The 25,618-nt window shown below is 40.3% G+C and overlaps 1 protein-coding gene and 1 non-coding gene across 2 annotated transcripts; one reads left to right on the top strand and one right to left on the bottom strand.

Annotated features, from left to right (window-relative positions):
- The first annotated feature begins 1,012 nt into the window (after nt 1-1,012).
- LOC112730263 (uncharacterized) lies at nt 1,013-3,862 on the top strand. The gene is made up of 5 exons (XM_025780356.1): nt 1,013-1,385; nt 1,836-2,761; nt 2,837-3,248; nt 3,327-3,733; nt 3,818-3,862. Exons 1-5 carry the CDS (start codon nt 1,013-1,015, stop codon nt 3,860-3,862), a joined length of 2,163 nt encoding a protein of 720 aa, XP_025636141.1.
- Nucleotides 3,863-16,018: 12,156 nt separating this feature from the next.
- Nucleotides 16,019-16,126, bottom strand: LOC112731580 (small nucleolar RNA R71). The gene has a single exon (XR_003167353.1). It is a non-coding gene; the product is annotated as a small nucleolar RNA R71 (small nucleolar RNA).
- Between the last annotated feature and the right edge of the window lie 9,492 nt (nt 16,127-25,618).

The following is a 25,618-nucleotide window of genomic DNA, read 5'->3' as shown; positions in this document are numbered from 1 at the left end:
GTGTCGTCCATGCGTTTGCGTCGCTGCCTTCTCTTCAAAACTCCATTTTTATGTTTTCCTTCTATTTTTGTATGTTTTCTTTCTGTCCTCTAAGCCATTCCTGCCCTATGAAACCTGAAAATACTTAACACACAAATCACGGCATCGAATGGTAATAAAGGATAATTAATTTTAATATTAATAAAACATAGGAAACATGTTTTCATAAATCTCATAAAATGAGGAAGGAATGGTAAAACCATGCAATTTATATGAATAGGAAGAAGGAACAAAAGTACACCTGAAAGTTCATACGCTGGACAGTAATACACTCGATTCGTTTAATGAGTCAAGCGTACACAGTAATTATACACTCCGGCGGACAGAATCACCATTCCGACCATGAGCGTGTGGCGTTGTTAGTCAGAGTGGACACGTGGCTCTATTTTATCCTTGCTGGCACGTTAAGAGTTAGTGAGCTGGCTATTTAGTGCCTAGTCAGATAAAATGTTTTAATTTAATGTTTAATTAGCCAAAATTAACCCTGAAACCCATCGTTCTCTTTAAGCGACTTATGAACTTCAAGGTTTTGTTGGGATAACACAGTTTGCTCGTTGAGAGAATTAGACAGCCCTAGCAGAGAAGCAATGACATTGCTCTGAAGTGGTGAGTCAGTTCATCATTGGAGGAGTACTCGAAGAAGTCAACCCACACGACCACAGCGACGATCACACACTCGAGGCAGGGACGACCAACAAGGTAACATCTTTTCAACTTCCCATTGTACCTATTATCATCGAACATGCTATTTGAGGTTTGTTTAGTAACTAGACTTGTGCTTGTCCGAAAAAAGTTAGGGTTTTTTGGGTTTAGTTGTGGTTATGAGGGTTTTGTTTTTCTTCATAGATGTCAACTCACATCACACTTGTTTATCATCATGGGGGAAGGTTGGAGAGAAATCGTAAAGGGGTTACAGTATACAGCGGTGGTCAAGTCTCCTTAAGTCAATGTGGATACGCTGAACCTGTTTTTCATGGAGGGGTTGTTTAAGGATTTTGGTTATATTCAGTGGAAGGACTTTTACTGGGGAAAGCCTGATGCTAGAGGTGGTGTTGCCCTTAAGCTACTTAGGCTAGATAGAGATGTGGTGAACATGTATGAGGATGCAATTAGAAATGATGATAGGGTGATACATGTGTATTGGGAGCATACAGTAGACACTCCAACTGAGGCTGAGGTGGTTGACGTAGATGTGGAAGAGGTCCCTACCCCTGAAACAGCCAATGTAAATGCAGAGAGTGTGAAATCACCTGGAGGGAGGAAGAGGGCACAAAAGAGTCAAAAACCAACCAGAATTCTGAGGCCAAGAAAACTAACAACAACACTAGGCCAGAAGTCATCCCAGAGTTCATCACCTTCAATGAAGAAAACCAACCCAAGGGAAAGACAACAAAAAACCACACAATCTGAACCAGCAAAACAATCTCAACCACATCCCAAACCAAAAACAAGATCACCCACAGCCCAAGTTAAGCTAGCATATGTGGCCCAAGCCCAACACACACCACCTGTAGGCCAAGCCCAAGATACAAATCATGTGGCCCAAACCCAAACCACTCAAACTGGACCACCAACAACTTCTGAACCTAGAACTCAATCACAACCCAACCTCCAACAAGATGAGGTCCCTACCTAGGAATCAAGAGCAAAACAAAGAAACAGAAGAAACTCTTTCAAGAGGCCAGCTCCTAGTGGACAGACCTTTGTGTAAGGAGGCATAGGTGAAGCCCCAAAAATATTTGTCCCTCGTGCAACCAGTAAGTCATCAGAGACTGATGTTGATGACTCTGATCCAGATTACCATCAGTATGAGTCTGAGGAGCTGCACAGCCCATATTCGTCAGACTGTGATAGTGAGTATGAGGCGGAGCGCAATGTTTGGCCTCAAGAAAACCCGAATGCTGCTTTTGGCTTAGTACATTTAGAGCTGGGGATGGAATTCGAAACAATGGAGCAATTCAAAAGAGCTGTTAGGAAGTTCAATATACAAATTGGAAGGAGTATAATGTTTAGCCGAGTGGAACCATTGAAGTGTAAGGCAATTTGTTGTGAGCCCAACTGTCCTTGGAGTATCTACTGTTCCAGGTCTAATGAACCAAGGAGTTTTCAAGTTAAGACGTTTGTCACTCAACATGTTTGTGCAAGAAGCCACACCAACAAGTCAGCTGATAGAAAGTGGGTTATTGAACAGCTAGAGGAGAAGTTGAGGGACCAAAGAGACTTTAAAACATCTGAAGCTGAGGACTGGTTTAGGAGAGAGTTCAATGTAACCATCAACTACAAAAAAATACAAAGGGCAATGAAGAAGGCTAGGGAGAATATTGAGGGGTCTGAGAGGGAGCAGTATGCTGAGTTGAGGGATTACATACTTGCCTTGCTGATAGCTAATCCAGGAGCAACTATTGATATGGACACTACCCCTATGCCTGATTCGCTCCCGATCTTCAAGAGACTATACATATGTTTTGACGCTTGCAAAAAAGGTTTCATACAAGGTTGCAGACCATTTATTGGACTTGATGGTACATTCTTGAAAGGTTACTATGGTGGGCAGTTGCTTACAGCAGTGGGACAAGATGCTAACAATCAGATCTTTCCCATTGCATATGCAGTCGTTGACTCAGAGACAAGAGATAACTGGAGATGGTTTCTAGAACTTCTGCATCGTGATTTGGGAAACTATAGGGTGCATGGTTGGAACTTCATGAGTGACCAATATAAGGTAATTGTTAAATGCTGTTTCTTGATTGATTTGTATCACTCAGCTTGTTAATTGTTGTTGTCTGTGTGAACGCAGGGTCTGATACCAGCCATGGAGCAGGTTATGCCCGGAGTGCATCATCGGTTTTGTGCAATGCACATTTGGGCCAACTTCACTAAAAGATGGAAGGATAAACAGTTGAAAGGAGCTGTGTGGGAATGTTGTAGAGCCACCACTGTTACTGAATTTGAGGCTGCAATGATGAGGTTAAAGGGCATCAACAATGCTGCCTGGGAATACTTGGATCGACTTGACCCAAAAACTTGGACAAAGGCACATTTCAGTGAGTGGCCTAAGGTGGACAATGTCACTAACAACAACTGTGAGACCTTCAATGGTAAGATTCTCAAATACAGAAGCAAGCCAATCATAACAATGTTAGAGGAAGTCAGAGTTCATGTCATGAGGGTTATGGCGAGGAACAAAAAATCTCTAAGTGGCTATGTTGGTACTGTTGCACCAAGACAACTTAGCAGGCTTGAGAGAGAGAAGGAAGAAAGTAATAAATAGACTCCCACATGGGCAGGGGATGACAATGGAAAAATTTATGAGGTTGAGAAGCATCCTATTAAGGTTACTGTTGACTTGGGAAATCAGAAGTGCACCTGTCGATTTTGGCAGCTCACAGGCTTGCCGTGTAGACACGCTTGTGCAGCACTTGCTCTAAGGGGTCGTAGGCCAGAAGACCAGATCCATAATTGGCTGGGAATGGCTGCATATAACTCAGCATACCAGCATAACATAAACCCCGTACCAAGAAAAGAATTCTGGGAGAAAGCTGAAGGCTATCCTCCACTGCCCCCTCACTATAAGACACCCATTAGAAGACCAACAAAAAAGAGAAGAAAGGAGAAAAATGAGGCACGGCCAAGTTCCAACCCCCATAAGCTTAAAAGGAGATATGGAACAATCAGTTGCAAATACTGTGGAGAGGTATGAATATCATGTTTTATGAGTTGGCTCTAGATTTCACAGATACTGTTATATTAACATTTTTCTCATGTTTATATGTTGTAGAGTGGCCACAACAGTAGGGGTTGTGAAAAAAACAGGTTGATATGAATGATGAGGTTGCAGCTATGGAGGCAGAGGAAGCTACTGCTGCTACTAATAACCCTGCACAGCCACCACCACCCCAGCAACAGAACCCTAATGATGCTGCTACTGCTCCAAGACCCAACTCTAAACCTATGGTCTCCACTGAAATCATGAATGCTGCAAGCCCAGCAATGAGGCAGAGGTTTGAACAGTTTATGCCAACTCCAACTCTGAGGCACCAACCAAATCCGGGCCCAAGACCATCAAAGCTAGTCCCAAGAGGAGTTCCTGGAAGAAGCAATGGCCCAGCTGCAGCAACTATTCAAGTTGGCCCAAGTGAAGGTGGGACCATGCAAGGAGCTGCAACAGAGACATAGTTCCTTTATTGAAGACTGATGTGCATGTTTTGTTTTTTTGTGGGGAAGGCTATTTTGTTTATCAGCATAGACATTGGGACCTTTTTTTTGTAATCTGGTAGTATGTGGTGTGTTATGTTTTATACATTGTGACTTTGCTTGTTAATCAGGTATTCCTGGCTTGTATGAAAACTCAATGATTATGGTAACTACTCTGCCTATTTTGGCTATTACAATGAAGCAAAGACTTCTGATTTTACAAGATGTTGTTGGATATTGTATGAGTTAGCTTGGTTAAAAATTGCTTGTTTTCAACCTAATTCTCACAGGTTTACATTTTTCTCTTATGTCAATGGTTGATGTTACACCACTTACAAAATGTGATTCACAATAAAGGAGACCTTTTTTTCCTTCCATTTATTCAATGCAACTTTCAAAGTTTCAAAGTTATTACACAGGATCCTCACTTCTGATAATATATCATCCCAATCAACAATGCCCAAAAACCCAACCCTAAACAAACACCCATAACCATATTCTTAATACAAGTTATTTCACCCCTAATCATATCAACTGTCTTCTGTAACAGTTGCACCTCTTCTTCCAACTTGCTGGAACACTCTGTAAATTCATTCATCCTCTTGTATGGTTGTGCCAATGGCCTTTCTTCAGCCTCTACCCACACGTTTCTTGTTTTTCCTTCTACTTCGTCCAGCCAAACAAAATACTCACAACGATGTTCAGCACTCTGAAGATTAGACACAACAATCCAATGAGGGGTGAAGAACGAAACAAACGGATAACGCCAGTAACAAGAGGAAAGGCAATTTCGAAACCTACCTCCCACAGAGGACATCGCAGAAACAATCTGTCTGGATTCCACTGTGTTCCAGACTTGAGTACCACAGCTTCAAATCCGTGCAAACACTTACCATTGTTGTACTCAAACTTCTTCTTCTTCTTCTTGTTCCACAACAATGAAGACCCGCCATCAACAGCGCTGCCACAATTTCTGGATAAAGAGCTTGATTTTTCTTTGGGTGAGGCCATGTTCTTAGTTATTGGTTAAGGTGTTAGGGTTTCAACACAGAGCTTCTTTCTTCAGAAGATAAAAGAGAACGAAGGACTTAGGGTTTCAGGGTTAATTTTGGCTAATTAAACATTAAATTAAAATATTTTATTTGACTAGGCACTAAATAGCCAGCTCACTAACTCTTAACATGCCAGCAAGGATAAAATAGAGCCACATGTCCACTCTGACTAACAACGCCATACGCTCATGGCCGGAATGGTGATTCTGTCCGCCGGAGTGTATAATTACTGTGTATGCTTGACTCATTAAACGAATCGAGTGTATTACTGTCCAGCGTATGAACTTTCAGGTGTACTTTTGTCCCTTCTTCCATATGAATAAGTGGGTGAAGACTTTATAAAAACACTTAATTTCAGCACAAGATGCATCATAAAATAGGGGTTTATCAACCTCCCCACACTTACACATTAGCATGTCCTCATGCTAAGCTCAAGAGAAGCTATAAAGGAGTAAAGAGGAATGGTATGATGTATGAAATGTAACCTATCTATATGAATGCAACTACATGCTAAGATGTTTCTATCTACTTGGTTAAAAGTAAATAAGCTCTTCAAGACAAACATAAATCAAATTCCACTAATTCAAATTATACAATAAAAGACAAGTAAACTTGTAAGAAGACAGCTCATGAAAGCAGGGAACCTAGAATCAAGCATTGAACCCTCACTGGTAGTATATATGCACTCTAATCTCTCAAGTGTATAGGGTAATTCACTCTACTCTTCTCTAGTCATGCTTTCTAAACTTTGTTCTTCACCTAACCAATCAACAAATATTTAATGTACCAATGCAAACATCATGAGGTTTTTTCAAGGTTGTAATGGGGACAAGGTAAGGGTGAGGGTATATATATGGCTAAGTGAGCTATAAATTGAATCTTTGACTAACCTAAGCTCTCACCTATATACACACTCTATATATTTTTAAATTCATGCCTAGCTACCCAAAATTCCTATTTTTGCATATCATACTCATGTATCAACTTTTCTTTCAATTTGTATCACATATGCATTGATCTTTATTAAACTTAACTTAGCATTGGGGTAATTTTGTCCCCTTATTTAATTACTTATTTATTGAATATTTTTTTATTTTTTTTCTTTTTTTTTCTTTTTTTTTTAAGTAAAAGTAAAAGTAAAAGTAAACATAACATTATCAATGCACATGGATTTTCAATTTTTCACATGAGTAGGTACCCAAAATCCCATTATTTTATCATGACATATTCCCTTATTAACCCATGTTTCCATAGTTTTCCCACACTTAATTGTTACACAATCTCTATCTTAAACTAACCAAAGATTCAATTGGGGTGATTACTTATTTTTTCGCTTAAGGCTAGTGATGTGGTAAAATATAGAACAAATGGGGATTAAAAGGCTCAAAGTGGCTGACAAGGGTGATTTAAAGGGTAAGCTTATTTGGGATAAGTGAGCTAAACAAGTAATGGCCTCAATCATATGCAAGCATGTAACATATTAAACATTGGACATATAGGATGAAACAAAATAAGATTACAATCATAGAGAAGTAAACACACAAGAATAAAATATTTATGGTTAAATAGTGTAACCATGTAATTAAGCTCAAATCTCACGGGTTGTATGTTCTTAGCTTTTTAAACTATATTCCAATTACAATCTTCAAACAAGTTTTAACAAAAAAATTTTTTCAATTCAAATCAGTGAAATATTATAAAATAGAGTCTTGAAAAGAAATTAAATACTTTAACTAAGTAGTAACTAAATGCATAAAATCAAATAAACATGCAATCAAGCATGCAAATGCAACAATGAACTAACAAATAGTAATATATTGGTGTTGAGAAGAAAATAACTAACCCATGGAGATCGGTATCGACCTCCCCACACTTAAAGATTGCACCATCCTCGGTGCATGCTTAGATGTACAAGTGGACGGGTGGCTCCGCAGCTAGTGCTCTTTTTGTTCCTTTCCTTGCCAGTGGCATGGGAGTCGCTTTCTCTTTACCCTTCTTGGTGGCCATCCTGAAGAGGAAAAAGGAAGGTAACATGTAAAATCAAGGGTTAAAGCAAGGGGAAGGACAGTACAAGTGATAATTAATGCCAAGGTAAAGAAGGATGTCGTGAACACATGGTCGCGACTACATGTGATCAGTTCATCAATGGAAATATAGCAAGGGCATATTATGGTAAGCAGATGCAAGATGTTGATTAGCATGCTGGCAAGGGCATGAGTAGCACAGATCAAGAATCAATAAAAATATATTATCACTCGTAACAAACTAATCACGTTTGTATTGACAATGGATTTCAATGAATAAAAAAAGTTGCAAGGGTTTTGTGAAAAACAGGCAGTGGAGTAGAAGAATAGGGTAAAAAATGCACAATGCCATACGGACTTTTTCACAAACACTTGGTATGCATGTAAAATATGTTAGGAAAAATATTAAATCTGAACATGCATGCAACCTAAAAATTAATATTAATTGTCAAAGCACTCTTGATGATATCCAAAAGCTCAAGTATAATAATATATGACCCAAATAAATCTCCAACACCAATATAAAATAATGCATGGAGAAAAAGAAAAGAAAAAAACCATAAATATGAAAGAGAAAAAATGTTGAAGAAAGAAAAGTAATTAAATGCAATAAAGAGAATGAAGGAAGAAAGGAGAAGGGAGTGCAAAATCGGGACGAGACGCGCGCCCAAGGCACGCGTGCGCGTGAGATCTGTTTTCATCATGCGACGCGTACGCGTCGCCCACGCGTACGCGTGGGTGGTCTGAAAGCGAAATGACGCGCACGCGTTAGGGACGTGTACGCGTGGGGTGATTTTGTGCCTCTAGCACAGTACCAGCCCCACTCCATCATAACTCTCTGCCATACACCTCTTTACATCGATTTTGCAGGGCCACGCGGTCGCGTGTGTGACGCGGACGCGAAGGGAGGCTATTTCGCAAACGACGCGAACACGTGGGGCACGCGTTCGCGTGGACATGTTAGTGCCTAAGGCACGCCTCCAGCCATGCTCTCGCGTGACTCTCTGTTCAATTCTCTTTTCTTCAGAGCGCACCTATGATGTGGACGCGTCAGCTTACGCGTTAGCGACGCTTACGCGTCGCGTGCGTGTGTTTTTTTTATTATGCAATATGCAGATGCAAATGCAGAATGCAGATGACTATGCAGAAATTATGAATGAACACGAGTGAAAATAAAATAAAATAAAAATAAGAACAAAAAGGAAAGAATATACCATGGTGGGTTGTCTCCCACCTAGCACTTTTAGTTAAAGTCCTTAAGTTGGACATTTGGGGAGTTCTTTGTTATGGTGGCTTGTGCTTGAACTCATCCAGAAATCTCCACCAATGTTTGTAATTCCAATGGCCTCCGTGATCCCAAACTAGGCGTAGAAAGCCTTCAAGCAAGTTAAAGCATGTGACAAGGCCCCAAGAGTGTTGATTGGTAGAATGAATTCTGGGGTCCCAAACCTTACTTTTGCACCCGTCTTTGTGTTGATCATCATTGTTCCAACCGGGTGACATGCAGTGTAAATTCTCACTGAGACATCCAAACAGCTTCCTAGACCCATTCAATTGAGAATTGTACCAACCCTTGTACTTCAATTTGGAGCATGCAACCATATTGAATCTTGCATGACAATGCCTACCACTAACCATCTCCCGCTTGCTCTTATAACCACAAAGAGCTCTAAGCTGACCATCTGTCTCAAGTAAAGCATATTCAAGTGAGCTTATTAAGCTTAGAGATGAGAGATTTACCCACTTGAATGAAGGGGTGGATGGTGATGGCTTTGGGGAAGAGGTTTCCAGCAACCTTGGCAAGGTGATTTCCAGCTCCATTCCCTTGGGCTCTTCTTTGACAACTTCCACCTCTATGCAAGCTTCTTCAATATCAACCTCTTCCTCTTAGTAGCTTTCTTCCAATTTGATCTCTTCTTCATTGTTCACCAAAGGCATGAGAGGTTGGCAGACTTTGTATATCCAGACATACTTTGTTGAATCTTTCCATGTAGCTGCGAAGACTTTCCCGATCTCCTTGCTTGATCCCTGATAGGCTAGGGGCGTGCTTAGTTTTGTCCTTCTGGATGGAGAACCTGGCTAGAAACTTTTTGGGTAAGTCGTCAAAGTTTGAGATGGACCTAGGGGGCAGATTGTCGAACCATTTAATTGCTGTCGTCGTCAAGGTAGTCGGGAAGGCTTTATACCGAATTGCATCTGAGGCGTCGGTGAGGTACATTCTACTTCTGAAATTACTGAGATAATGGCTTGGATCTGATGTGCCATCGTACGGAGTCATGTCAGGGGGTTTGAAGTCTTTTGGGATTTTGGCCTTCATAATCTCTTTGGTGAATGGGTCTTGATCGTTGCGGGGGCTATCTTCATGGCTGGATCGGGTAGTTTTAGCTTTGAGATCGGCTTCAAGCCTTAGGAGCTTGTCTTCTAATTCTCAGCGTCGCCTAGCTTCCCTTCGTAGGTCTCTGTCAGCTTCTCTTTGATGTTCGACCTCTTTTTTGAGTTGTTTGAGGTGATCTTGTTGAGCTTGAAGTGCCTCCATGATTCCTATGCTTGGCGAATTCTTGTCTTTGTTAGGCTGAGAAGTATCGTCTGGTGTGACGTCCGTGTTCTTATGTGGTGTTCTGTTCTCCATATCAGAATTGTGGTCGTTGTCAAGGTTGTTCGCCATGATGATGGGATGACTTCCAGTTCTCCGGCAACGTCGCCAATGTTCTGGGGGTTACCTGAAACTGTAGGTCAATTTCGGACGAGATCTTCCGTGCTGGTCAGAGATGACGTGTCTGACTTGTGGGTGGTGGCCGGAGCTGTCGCGTCCGACTTGTTGGACTGGCAATGCTGCTGATCCTTCGTAACCGGAGGGTGGTGGTACCTGCAAGGGACTCTGATGCTTAAGTTAGCAAGGGTATTAAGTAGGTTTTTAGTAGAATCAGAGTATGAGTTATACCTGGGTGCTCCAGTGTATTTATAATGTTGTAGAGTGATCTTTTCCTGGAGATAAGATAATTATCTTATCTTATCTTTGAGTAGAGTTATCTTTATCTTTGTGCAAACCGCCCTTATCTCTCTAGGCTTGAGCTGCCTTTGGACTTGGGTCATGCTCCTCTGTTTGGGCCTGCTTTAGGCTCCTCTGGCGATTTGGCCGAACTCTTTAAGAAGAGGTCGGGTAATCCTGACCTGAAGAGGTCGGTCGACTCAGCCCGGGTCGGACAGCTTGACCCAGGGTATGAACACCGACCAATAATTTTATGTATTCATCTAAAAGGGCGACAAGAAAGGGTATGATGGCACAGGATACTATAAACGCCCTTCTAGAAAAAAGTGAGGCGATGGATGTAATGACCCACATCCTCACCCTCACCCTCACCTTCATCCTCATCAAAATGATTTACAACAGAAAAAGAAAAAACCAGAGCACAAAATTTAACATCAAGAAAATTTTTGAGCAGTGAATCAGTAACAGGGTTATAAAATTAAATTTATCATCAAGGTCAAGTAGTGAGCAAACTCAACACACACAAAATTCTGTTTTAATTCCTCAGAAGAAAGTGATAACAACCAACAAGTATTCTAACTTTTCAACAAGAAATCAAAATTCACAGGCTTGATAAACATTAAGCCATATAAGAAACCATCATCGTCATTATTTTCATGGATCAACCCAAAGTAGAACCAGATCATAGCAGTAGCTGCAACAACAGTAGAACCAACTGCCACCACAGGCAACTGAACTTTCAAACACTTCACCCCTTTCCCATCCCTAGAAATAACCCCATTTTCATTCACTCCACCATTCACAGTATCAACCTTCTAGTTTAGTCCTCTGATCACATTCTCAGCCAACCCTGCTTCTTCCTTCAACCAAGGAACAAACAATTCCAAGCTCTTTTCTCTCTCCTCAGACTTCTTCAGTGCCTCCTGCAAGCTCAGTTTCTCCTTAACCCACTCCTCCATATCCGAGCTCTTCAAATTTTGCAAAGCTCTCCACTTCCTTAGTCTTCTGCCTTAATTCCAAAACCTCCATTTCCTTCTCTTGAATCTTCCCCCTCAACTCCTCCTCAATCCTAGTCAACTTGTTCCTCTCATCAACATCTTTTTTCTCCAGAGCCCCAATTTTCTTCTCCAAATCCCTAGTTTTCTCTTCATTCTCAGATTTGTCCTTCTTCAGGAATTCAACTTCTCGCTCCAGTAATTCCACCTTGGATTCCATCTCTGGTAACAGCTTCCTGAGCTCAGCAGCCTCAGCCATCGTCTCCTCTATAACACCCTAATATTCAAATCCTTATGCTTGAGTCATAAGTCAATGATAATAAGGTGGTATGACTTTCAAGGTGGACTTCTAATACATAAATTATAAGTATAATTGAAAGGAGTATTAATTGAGAAGCCTGAAAAGAGTAAAAATAAAATCGTATAATTCACGCATCGACAACTAAAAAATAAAGCGTGAAGTCAAAAATGATATACAGATAAAGGCATGAAGGAGAGTAAGAGAAGGACAATATATAGATATATGACATAAGTAAATAGCCTCTAGTCGCGACCCGTGAAGTTTAGGCCGGCTAGGGTACAGTATGAAAGTAGTTGACAACAGTATCTCCTAATCTCTCCCAAAAGAAACATAAGAGCCTCTATAGGCAAGCTCAAAAGAGTTCAATACATAATATAAGCTTTTCAAAATAGAGGTGGAGAGATTCTAAGCAAAATATAAAGTAGAGAATATAAAGATCTTCGCCATTGATGAGCGGATAATTTGTACGCTTTTTGGCATTATTTTTAGTATGTTTTTAGTATGTTTGAGTTAGTTTTTATTATATTTTTATTAGTTTTTATTTAAAATATACTTTTCTGGACTTTACTATGAGTTTATGTGTTTTTCTGTGATTTTAGATATTTTCTGGCTGAAATTGAGGGATCTGAGCAAAAATCTGATTCAGAGGCTGAAAAAGGACTGCAGATGCTGTTGGATTCTGACCTCCCTGCACTCGAAGTGGATTTTCTGGAGCTACAAAAGTCCAATTAGCACGCTCTCAATTGCGTTGGAAAGTAGACATCCTGGGCTTTCCAGAAATATATAATAGTCTATACTTTGTCTGAGATTTGATGGCCCAAACAGGCGTTCCAAGTCAGCTCAAGAATTCTGGCGTCAAAACGCCAGAACTGGCATGAAAGCTGGAGCTAAACGCCCAAACTGGCACAAAAGCTGGCATTTAACTCCAAAAAAAGTCTCTACACATGGAAGCTTCAATGCTCAGCCCAAGCACACACCAAGTGGGCCCGGAAGAAGATTTCTGCATTAATTACTTATTTTTGTAACTCTAGGCTACTAGTTTTCTATAAATAGGACCTTTTGCTATTGTATTTTCATCTTGGTTCTTCTGGTTCCCTCTCTGGGGGCCGAAGCCAATGACCACCATTATCACTTTTGTATTTTCAACGGTGGATTTTCTACACACCATAGATTAAGGTGTGGAGCTCTGCTGTACTTCATGAATTAATACAATTACTACTATTTTCTATTCAATTCACGCCTACTTCTTGTTCTAAGATATTCATTCGCACCCAAAAACATGATGAATATGATGATTATGTAACACTCATCACCATTCTCACCTATGAACACGTGACTGACAACCACCTCTGTTCTACATGCAATCAAGCTTGAATGTTTATCTCTTAGCCTTCTGGTTCGTGACGCATGGTTGCCTCGCCTAACAACCGAGCCTTCCATTCCATGAAATCAGAATCTTCGTGGTATAGGCGAGAATCAATTGGCAGCATTCTTGAGATCCGTAAAGTCTAAACCTTGTCTGTGGTATTCTGAGTAGGATCTGGGATGGGATGACTGTGACGAGCTTCAAACTCGCCAGTGTTGGGCGTGTGACAGATGCAAAAGGATCAATGGATCCTATTCCAGCATGATCGAGAACCAACAGCTGATTAGCCGATGTAGTGACGGCGCATCAGGACCATTTTCACTGAGAGGATGGGAGGTAGCCATTGACAACGGTGAAACCCAACATAAGCTTGCCATGGAAGGGAGTATGAATGATTGGAAGAAGGCAATAGGAAAGCAGAGGTTCAAGAGGAACAAAGCATCTTCATACGCTTATCTGAAATTCCTACCAATGAATTACATAAGTATCTCTATCTCTATCTTATTTTATATTTATCTTTTAATTATCACTTCTCCATAACCATTTGAATCCGCCTGACTGAGATTTACAAGATGACCATAGCTTGCTTCAAGCTGACAGTCTCCGTGGGATCGACCCTTACTCACGTAAGGTATTACTTGGACGACCCAGTGCACTTGCTGGTTAGTTGTGCGGAATTGTGACAAAGTGTGATTCACGTTTGAGAGCTCCAAGTCTTTGGCGCCATTGTTGATGATCACAATTTCGTGCACCAAGTTTTTGGCGCCGTTGCCGGGGATTGAACGAACAACAATTTAGCATTTGTTTCCGGCAACAACAGTGCCAAGTTTGGTCCGGCAACAACACCAAGTTTTTGGCGCCGTTGCCGGGGATTGTTCGAGTTTGGACAACTGATGGTTCATCTTGTTGCTTAGATTAGGTAATTTTACTTTTTATTTTCGAAAAAAAATTTTAAAAATACAAAAAAAAGTTTTTCTATTTTGTTCTTCAGAGTTTTTAAGAATGAATTCTAGAGTTTCATGATGATTTGTTGAAGTCTGGCTGGCTGTGAAGCCATGTCTAATTTTCAACTTATCATCACAAGAGCTTGTTGATTTCTATCAATTTTGCTGTTGTGAGTAATGATCTGCTAAAGCTTGGCTGGCCATTGGCCATGTCTAGTGTTTTGGACCGTAGCTTTCATTGAAAGCTTGGCTGGCTAGTAAGCCATGTCTAATTCCTAGACCGGAGTCTTAGACTAGCATTGCAATGATTCCTGGAACTCTTATTAAAAATTTTGAATCCCTTTATTTTCTTTTCCATATAATTTTCGAAAAATCACAAAAAAAATTTATAAAACCATAAAAATAAAAAATATTTTATGTTTCTTGTTTGAGTCTAGTATCAATTTTTAAGTTTGGTGTCAATTGCATGTCTTTATTCTTCTTGCATTTTTTGAATATATGCATTATGTTCTTCATTGATCTTCAAGTTGTTCTTGATGATTTCAGTGCTCTGATATTTAATTTCTCTTATTTTTTGTCTTTTGTTGTTTCTTATATGCATTTTTATTGTTTCTCATCATTAAAAATTCAAAAAAATTTTCAAAATTGTGTCTTTTCAAGTCAATAACACAGAGAATTGAAGATTCAGAACATTCAGCAGAGGAATTACACAGAAAAAGCTGGGCGTTCAAAACGCCTAGTGAAGAAGGAAAACTGGCGTTTAAACGCCAGCCAGGGTACCTGGCTGGGCGTTAAACGCCCAAAAAGGTAGGATTTCGGGCATTAAACGCCAGAATGGATGCCATTCTGGGCGTTTAACGCCAGGATGACACTAGAGGGAAGATTTTATTTTTAATTCAAATATTTTTCAAATATTCATAATCTTTCAAAATCAAATCTTTTTCAAATTATATCTCTTCAATCATATCTTCTCAAAATCAATTTCTTTCCATTTTTAAATTATTATTATTTTCGAAAATCCTTGCTACAATTAATGATTTAACTCAAAATTTTCAAGTTGTTACTTGCCTATTAAGAAAGGATCAAATTTTAAATTCTAGAATCATATCTTCTAATTTCTTGTTAGTCAAGTAATCAACTTTAATTTTAAAACTTTCTTTTTTATTTTGATTCTCAATCATATCTTCTCAATCATATCTTTTCAATCACATCTTTTTCAAAATTAATTTCTAATCATATCTTTTTTATTTCTAATTTCAAAATCTTTTTCAAAAATCACTTTATTTCTTTCCCAATCTTAGTTTTTGAAAATCATCAATCAAATTTTCAAATTTCTTTTAATTATTTCAAAATCTTTTTAATTTATTTTCGAAAATTCTTCCCCTCTTCACATCCTTCTATTTAAAGGACTAAGACTCCTCATCAAGGTGGAATTCGAACTCTCTCCTTCTTTATATGTTCAAATTCTCTCATCTCTACCTCCTCATTCTATTCTTCTTTTCCTCTGACACCTCAAGGAATCTCTATACTGTGACATAGAGGACTCCATACTTTCTTCTTCTCTCTTTCATATGACCAGGAGTAAGGACAAGGGCATTCTTGTTAAAGCTGATCCTGAACCTGAAAGGACCTTGAAGAGAAAGCTAAGAGAAGCTAAAGTACAACTCTCTGTAGAGGGCCTAACAGAGCTTTTCAAACAAGAAGAAGACATGGCAGCCAAAAACAACAACAATACCAACAATGTAAGGAAGGTGCTTGGTGACTTTACTGCACCTACTCCCGACTTCTATGGGAGAAGCATCTCAATTCCTGCCATTGAAGCAAACAACTTTGAGCTTAAGCCTCAATTAGTTTCTCCAATGCAACAGAATTGCAAATTTCATGGACTTCCATTGGAAGATCCTCATCAGTTCTTGGTTGAATTCTTGCAAATCTGTGACACTGTTAAGACCAATGGGGTTGATCCTGAGGTCTACAGACTTATGCTCTTCCCTTTTGCTGTAAGAGACAGAGCTAGAACATGGTTGGATTCACAACCTAAGGAAAGCCTGAACTCTTGGGAAAAGCTAGTTAATGCCTTCTTGGAAAAGTTCTTTCCACCTCAAAAATTGAGCAAGCTTAGAGTGAAAGTCCAAACCTTCAGACAGAAGGAAGGTGAATTCCTCTATGAAGCTTGGGAAAGATACAAGCAATTGATCAGAAGGTGTCCTTCTGACATGCTTTCAGAATGGAGCATCATAGGTATCTTCTATGATGGTCTGTCTGAATTGTCCAAAATGTCATTGCATAGCTCTGCTGGAGGATCTCTTCATCTGAAGAAGACGCTTGCAGAAGCTCAGGAACTCATTGAAATGGTTGCAAATAACCAATTCATGTACACTTCTGAAAGGAATCCTGTGAATAATAGGACAAATCAGAAGAAAGGAGTTCTTGAGATTGATACTCTAAATGCCATATTGGCTCAGAACAAAATATTGACTCAACAAGTCAATATGATTTCTCAAAGTCTGTCTGGAATGCAAGCAGCAACAGGCAGTACTAAGGAAGCTTCATCTGAAGAAGAAGCTTATGACCCTGAGAACCCAGCAATGGAAGAGGTGAATTACATGGGAGAACCCTATGGAAACACCTATAATCCTTCATGGAGAAATCATCCAAATCTTTCATGGAAGGATCAATAGAGACCTCAACAAGGTTTCAACAACAGTAATAGTGGAAGAAACAGGTTTAGCAGTAGCAAGCCTTTTCCATCATCTTCTCAGCAACAGACAAAAAATTCTAAGCAGAGCCACTCTGACTTAACAACTATAGTCTCTGATCTAATTAAAACTACTCAGAGTTTCATGACTGAAACAAGGTCCTCCATAAGGAATTTGGAGGCACAAGTGGGTCAGCTGAGTAAGAAAATTACTGAACTCCCTCCTAGTACTCTCCCAAGCAATACAGAAGAGAATCCAAAAAGAGAGTGCAAGGCCATCACCATAACCCACACGGCCGAACCTGGAGAGGAGGAAGAGGCAGTGATCTCCACTGAGGAAGACCTCAATGGACGTCCACTGGCCTCCATGGAGTTCTCTAATGAGGAACCATGGGAATCTGAGGCTCATGCTGAGGCCATAGAGATTCCATTGAATTTACTTCTGCCATTCATGAGCTCTGATGAGTATTCTTCCTCTGAAGAAGATGAAGATGTTACTGAAGAACAAGTTGCTAAGTACCTTGGAGCAATCATGAAACTAAATGCCAAGTTATTTGGTAATGAGACTTGGGAGGATGAACCCCCATTGCTCATCAAAGAACTGGATGACTTGACTAGGCAAAGATTACCTCTGAAGAGACAAGATCCTAGAAAGTTCTCAATACCTTGTACCATAGGCACCATGACCTTTGAAAAGGCTTTGTGTGATCTAGGGTCAAGCATAAACCTCATGCCTCTCTCTGTAATGGAGAAACTAGGAATTTTTGAGGTCCAAGTTGCAAAAATCTCATTAGAGATGGCAGACAATTCAAGGAAACAAGCTTATGGACTTGTAGAGGATGTCTTGGTAAAGGTTGAAGACCATTACATCCCTGCTGATTTCATAATCCTAGAGACTAGGAAGTGTATGGATGAATCCATCATCCTTGGTAGACCCTTCCTAGCCACAGCAAAAGCTGTGATTGATGTTGACAGAGGAGAATTGGTCCTTCAAGTGAATGAGGACTCCCTTGTGTTTAAAGCTCAAGGATATCCCTCTGTGACCATGGAGAGGAAGCATGAAGAGCTTCTCTCAATGCAGAGTCAAACAGAGCCCCCACAGTCAAACTCTAAGTTTGGTGTTGGGAGGTCACAACCAAACTTTAAGTTTGGTGTTGAACCCCCACATTCAAACTCTAAGTTTGGTGTTGGGAGGTTCCAACATTGCTCTGAGTATCTGTGAGGCTCCATGAGAGCCCACTGTCAAGCTATTGACATTAAAGAAGCGCTTGTTGGGAGGCAACCCAATCTTTACTATTCTATGTTAAATTTCTATTTTCTTTTGTTATTTTATGTTTTCTGTAGGTTGATGATCTTGTGAAGTCACAAAAATAATTGAAAAAGCAAAAACAGAAAAAAAACAGTATTAAAAATAGAACACCCTGGAGGAGAAACTTACTGGCGTTTAAACGCCAGTAAGGGCACCATTCTGGGCGTTTAACGCCAGAAATGGGCACCAGACTGGCGTTTAACGCCAGAAAAGGGCAAGAAGCTGGCGTTAAACGCCAGAAATGGGCAGCAACCTGGCGTTTAACGCCAGGATTGGCAGAAAAGGGCATTTTGTAAGCCTCATTGGTGCAGGGATGAGAAATCCTTGACACCTAAGGATCTGTGGACCCCACAGGATCCCCACCTACCCCACCTCTCTCTCTCTTCTTCACCCATTTACCAATCACCTCAATACCTTTTCCCCAAAAAACCCTCACCTATCAAATCCTACCCTCTTCTCCATAAACTCTTCACCAATCCACATCCATCCATCATAAAACCCTACCTACCTCACCTTTCAAATTCAAACCACTTTCCCTCCCAAACCCACCCTATATGGCCGAACCCTACCCCTCTCTCCACCCCTATATAAACCCATCTTCACTCCTTCATTTTCACACAACATATACACTACTTCTCCCCCTTGGCCGAAACACTAACCCCCCTCCATCTCCTCCATTTCTTCTTCTTCTACTCTCTTCTTTCTTCTTTTGCTCGAGGACGAGCAAATATTCTAAGTTTGGTGTGGTAAAAGCTAAAGCTTTTTATTTTTCCATAACCATCAATGGCACCAAAGGCCAGAGAAAACTCTAGAAAGAGGAAAGGGAAAGCAAAAGCTTCCACCTCCGAGTCATGGAAGATGGAGAGATTCATCTCAAGGGTGCATCAAGACCACTTCTATGAAGTTGTGGCCAAGAAGAAGGTGATCCCCGAGGTCCCTTTCAAGCTCAAAAAGAATGAGTATCCGGAGATCCAACATGAGATCCGAAGAAGAGGTTGGGAAGTTTTCACCAACCCCATTCAACAAGTCGGGATCTTAATGGTTCAAGAGTTCTATGCCAATGCATGGATCACCAAGAACCATGATCAAAGTGTGAACCCGGATCCTAAGAATTGGCTTACAATGGTTTGGGAGAAATACTTGGATTTTAGTCTGGAAAATGTAAGGTTGGCATTCAACTTGCCCATGATGCAAGGAGATGCACACCCCTACACTAGAAGGGTCAACTTTGATCAAAGGTTGGACCAAGTCCTCATAGACATTTGTGAAGAGGGCACTCAATGGAAGAGAGATTCAAGAGAGAAGCCAATTCAACTAAGAAGGCATGACCTCAAGCCCGTGGCTAGAGGATGGTTGGAGTTCATGCAACGCTCAATCATTTCCACTAGCAACCGGTCTGAAGTTACTATAGACCGGGCTATCATGATCCATAGCATCATGATTAGGGAGGAAGTAGAAGTTCATGAAGTTATATCCCAAGAACTCTACAAAGTGGCGGACAAGTCCTCTACTTTGGCAAGGTTAGCCTTCCCTCATCTCATTTGTCACCTATGCAATTCAGCTGGAATTGACATAGAGGAAGACATCCTCATTGATGAGGACAAGCCCATCACAAAGAAAAGGATGGAGCAAACCTCAAGGGATGGAGCCCATCATTGATGAGGACAAGAGCATGAGGAATTTCCTCATCATGGAATCCCTGAGATACCTCATGGGATGCATTTTCCTCCACAAAACTATTGGGAGCAAATCAACACCTCCCTAGGAGAATTAAGTTCCAACATGGGACAACTAAGGGTGGAGCACCAAGAACATTCTATCCTCCTCCATGAAATTAGAGAAGACCAAAGAACCATGAGAGAGGAGCAACAAAGGCAAGGAAGAGACATTGAGGAGCTCAAGCACTCCATAAGATCTTCAAGAGGAAGAACAAGCCGCCATCACTAAGGTGGACCCATTCTTTAATTTCCTTGTTCCTTATTTTCTGTTTTTTGAATTTTTATGCTTTATGTTTATCTATGTTTGTGTCTTTGTTACATGATCATTAGTGTCTTAGTGTCTATGCCTTAAAGCTATGAAAATGAATCCATCACCTTTCTTAAATGAAAAATGTTTTTAATTGAAAAAGAAAGAGAAGTGCATGAATTTCGAATTTTAAAACAGTTTAGTTATTTTGATGTTGTGACGATAATTCTTGTCTTCTGAATGAATGCTTGAAAAGTGCATATTTTTGAATTGATTGTTTATGAATGTTAAAATTGTTGGCTCTTGAAAGAATGATGAAAAAGGAGAAATGTTATTTGATAATCTGAAAAATCATAAAATTGATTCTTGAAGCAAGAAAAAGCAGTGAAAAGCTTGCGAAAAAAATGGCAAAAAAAAAAAGAAAAAAAAAGAGAGAAAGAAGAAGAAAATGCAAGCAGAAAAAGCCAATAACCCTTAAAACCAAAAGGCAAGGGTAAAATAAAAAAGATCCAAGGCTTTGAGCATCAGTGGATAGGAGGGCCCACAGGAATAAAATCCTGGCCTAAGCGGCTAAACCAAGCTGTCCCTAACCATGTGCTTGTGGTGTGAAGGTGTCAAGTGAAAACTTGAGACTGAGCGGTTAAAGTCGTGGTCCAAAGTAAAAAGAGTGTGCTTAAGAGCTCTGGACACCTCTAATTGGGGACTCTAGCAAAGCTGAGTCACAATCTGAAAAGGTTCACCCAGTTATGTGTCTGTGGCATTTATGTATCCGGTGGTAATACTGGAAAACAAAATGCTTAGGGTCACGGCCAAGACTCATAAAGTAGCTGTGTTCAAGAATCAACATACTTAACTAGGAGAATCAATAACACTATCTGGATTCTGAGTTCCTATAGAAGTCAATCATTCTGAACTTCAAAGGATAAAGTGAGATGCCAAAACTGTTCAGAAGCAAAAAGCTAAAAGTCCCGCTCATCTAATTAATACTGATCTTTATAGATGTTTTTGGAATTCATTGTATATTCTCTTCTTTTTATCCTATTTGATTTTCAGTTGCTTGGGGACAAGCAACAATTTAAGTTTGGTTTTGTGATGAGCGGATAATTTATACGCTTTTTGGCATTGTTTTTAGTATGTTTTAGTTAGTTTTTATTATATTTTTTATTAGTTTTTATTTAAAATTCATTTTTCTGGACTTTACTATGAGTTTGTGAGTTTTTCTGTGATTTCAGGTATTTTCTGGCTGAAATTGAAGGACCTGAGCAAAAATCTGATTCAGAGGCTGAAAAAGGACTGCAGATGCTGTTGGATTCTGACCTCCATGCACTCGAAGTGGATTTTCTGGAGCTACAGAAGCCCAATTGGTGCGCTCTCAATTGCGTTGGAAAGTAGACATCCTGGGCTTTCCAGCTATATATAATAGTCCATACTTTTCCCGAGATTTGATGGCCCAAATAGGCGTTCTAAGTCAACTCAAGAATTCTAGCGTCAAAATGCCAGAACTGGCATGAAAGCTGGAGTTAAACGCCCAAACTGGCACAAAAGCTGGCGTTTAACTCCAAGAAAAGTCTCTACACATGGAAGCTTCAATGCTCAGCTCAAGCACACACCAAGTGGGCCCAGAAGAAGATTTCTGCATTAATTACTTATTTCTGTAACCCTAGGCTACGAGTTTTCTATAAATAGGACCTTTTGCTATTGTATTTTCATCTTGGTTCTTCTGGTTCCCTCTCTGGGGGCCGAAGCCAATGACCACCATTATCACTTTTGTATTTTCAATGGTAGAGTTTCTACACACCATAGATTAAGGTGTGGAGCTCTGCTGTTCTTCATGAATTAATGCAATTACTACTATTTTCTATTCAATTCACGCTTACTTCTTGTTCTAAGATATTCATTCGCACCCAAGAACATGATGAATGTGATGATTATGTGACACTCATCACCATTCTCACCTATGAACACGTGACTGACAACCACCTCTGTTCTACATGCAATCAAGCTTGAATGTTTATCTCTTAGCCTTCTGGTTCATGACGCATGGTTGCCTCGCCTAACAACTGAGCCTTCCATTCCATGAAATCAGAATCTTCGTGGTATAGGCGAGAATCAATTGGCAGCATTCTTGAGATCCGGAAAGTTTAAACCTTGTCTGTGGTATTCTGAGTAGTATCTGGGATGGGATGACTGTGACGAGCTTCAAACTCGCCAGTGTTGGGCGTGTGACAGACGCAAAAGGATCAATGGATCCTATTCCAGCATGATCGAGAACCAACAGCTGATTAGCCGATGTGGTGACAGCGCATCAGGACCATTTTCACTGAGAGGACGGGAGGTAGTCATTGACAACGGTGAAACCCAACATAAGCTTGCAATGGAAGGGAGTATGAATGATTGGAAGAAGGCAATAGGAAAGCAGAGGTTCAAGAGGAACAAAGCATCTTCATACGCTTATCTGAAATTCCTACCAATGAATTACATAAGTATCTCTATCTCTATCTTATTTTATATTTATCTTTTAATTATCACTTCTCCATAACCATTTGAATCCGCCTGACTGAGATTTACAAGATGACCATAGCTTGCTTCAAGCCGACAGTCTCCGTGGGATCGACCCTTACTCACGTAAGGTATTACTTGGATGACCCAGTGCACTTGCTGGTTAGTTGTGCAGAATTGTGACAAAGTGTGATTCACGTTTGAGAGCTCCAAGTCTTTGGCGCCATTGTTGATGATCACAATTTTGTGCACCAGCCATCTCCCAGATGAACCGCAGCTCACTTCTGAGCACCTGGACTTGTATCTGAAAAACAAGAGATATATACGGAATGAGAACCCCCAACCCATGGGTTCCCAGTACGGTAAAAGTGCCAAATAAATACAATGCATTGTAATAAAAACTCACTAAGCATCCTAAACTTCCTTTCACCAAATATTCATCATATGTTCTCGCTAATCCATGAATAGGCATGTGTCATAAGGGAATGTGAAATCTAATTCCTCTTCCTCATGCATCCCAACTTTTTAACTCTAACAAATCAGAATTAGAATCATAAGTCAAACCATCACCAATTATTTTGCCTCAGTAATTCTATATCAATACTTCATATCCTCACTTGGAGCAAGTGAATCACTTCACTGCGTCTACCCAGGGAAATCAAATTATCTTATTCAATAATCATCATTTTAAATTAATCATATCAAAATTCCATCTCAACAAGAACAGCCCTCAGCGTCAACCGACACCAGCATGAGGGACTTCTCAGTTGTACAAACACAATCAATACAAATAAGTAATACATAATTAAGGTACAAGTAGAACAGATAGCATATAGTCAGGTAACATAGCATATATGATTTAGCAATCAAAATAAATAGGCAAACCCAAACAATTCAAAAATATGCAAATGATCCTATGGCTGATGAGTCTCATCTGTCGGTTATAAAGCTAACCGGACAAGTCCTGGTAGCTAACCATTGGACTGTCCCTCTGTCGTGCATCCCCAACTTAAGTTATTCACAATCATAATCATAATCACATAACACCCACACTGGTGTTTATTCACAGGGATGAGCTCATCCGGAACTTTCACAGTGTCCGGCCACATTTAAGACATAGGGTCAGTAGAATCTCGGATCTCAACCTGGAGCAAGTGGAGTCGACCCACTGCATCTACCCAAGAAAATCTGAGACTCAGATAGTTTCAAACTCAAATCATACTCAACTAGGAGCAAGTAGGGGCTAACCATTGCATCTACCCCAGGAGTCTCAAAACCAAACCTGGAGCAAGTGGAATCACTCCACTGCATCTACCCAGGCAGGTATGTCTCACCACATCCCGAAGCAAGTGGATCAATGCCACTGCACCTACCCAGGCAGGTATATCTCACCACATACTGGAGCAAGTGGATCAATGTCACTGCATCTACCCAGGCAGGTATATCTCACCACATCCCAGAGCAAGTAGAGGCAAAACCACAATCCTTACGTCTACCTGGGGAGCCTCTATACTAACCAACCTAGAGCAAGTGGGGTGCAACCACAACCCTTGCATCTACCCAGGAAGTACATTCTCATATGCCCAGGAAGAACCAAGGAGGGGATCCTAACCTCCCACCATCTCGCTGGGGGAGATTTTACAATATCAGGAAGAGCAAGGAAGGGGATCCTCACCTTCCTTCATTTCTCTTAGGTCGTACTTTTGAGAAAGAGAGCTCAAGATAAAACAATCATTCAAAATCATATTTTTATTTCCAGCCGTAAATCAATATTTATCATAGCCATTCGGCTCATAACATAACCTATAACCAGCCAATAATAATTATTAAATATAGCCCTTCGGCTCATGGCATACACCGCACTCCCACCATCATCCTTAGCAACTCATACAATCAACATTACTCATCATTCATCATCGATTCTCACTTTACTTCATCCACAAGTTACCACATATCCTAGCTTTTTTTCATTTCTAGGCATACTATAAAGATTTAGGACTTAAGGGTGAGAATGGAAGCTTAAAAGTCTGAAATTCGGCTTTAAAAACTCAAAATCAACTTTTGCTGAAAACGAGGTCACGCGTGCGCGTTGCCCGTGCGTACGCATGGAAGGCTGAAAAAGTAGGGTGATGCGTGAGCGTCACTCATGCTCACGCATGGAAAGCAGAGAGATCAAGTGACGCGTGTGCGTCAGTCACGCGTACGCATGGGTGCGTTTTGTGCTCCTCGCACAAAACCAGCACAATACCAGCGCAACTCTCTGGATTTTCTACTGGGTACTTGCATCCCCATATCGACGCGTACGCATCATCCAGGTGCACGCGTGATGGAGCAAAAATATGAGATTGACGCGTGCGCATCGGCCATGCGTGCGCGTGGGAGCACGATCTGCCAAAATTTTTACTAAGTTTAAAAAGCTGCTGAATTCCAATTTCAGTCCGCAAACTTCCAACACACATAACTTCTTCTACAAAGTTATTTTTACGACCATTTCTGAACCGTTGGAAAGATCATTGAATAAACTTTCATAAAAATCCAATTTTAAAGAATTCCTAACTCCGAGGACCGAATTACGGACCGTCGAATTGGTCAAAAATCAGTTTCTACCCAAAAACAGAAATTACCAATTTTTCCAATGTTCACAAGCCAAATTCATTTCGACTCATCCAAATGACCACAACCCAACCACATTCACATAATTACACTCGACCAAAACCAGACCTACCTCATCTGCAAAATTTCACCCAAAACTATCAAATTTCACACCTCAATTCCTCAAACCTTATTATTCAATAATCAAACCAATTATTCACACATTTAATATCCAAAATCCGACCAATCTCTTATATCATCGCACAATAGACACATCAACTTACCTTCCTTACCTCTTTCCGGCCTACGGCCCAAGATTCACAGCCTCCGGCCCAAATTCACAATTTAAATGCATATTCCACAAACCAACATTCATTATCCAATTCATCAAATTCTCAACACACCAAACATACCAATTCACACAATTCTCAACCTAATCATTAATTCACATTATATATCAACTATGCATATTAGTGCCAACCATTTACACAATCCAAACTTATCCTAGGGGCATCTAGCCTAGGAATTCTCATCACACCACATGGTACTTAAATGGAACTTAAACCGTACCTCTTGTAGCCAAAATAATTGAGCTTTTTCTTGAGAGTCTTCACCAACCCTTAGCTCCAAGCCTCACCAAGGCCCCACAAG

This window comes from Arachis hypogaea, chromosome 12 (genome assembly GCF_003086295.3).
Source record: "Arachis hypogaea cultivar Tifrunner chromosome 12, arahy.Tifrunner.gnm2.J5K5, whole genome shotgun sequence".
Classification (NCBI taxonomy): Eukaryota; Viridiplantae; Streptophyta; class Magnoliopsida; order Fabales; family Fabaceae; genus Arachis; species Arachis hypogaea.
Note: the sequence above shows the minus strand (reverse complement) of the source record. Positions and strands in the feature narration are given on the sequence as shown.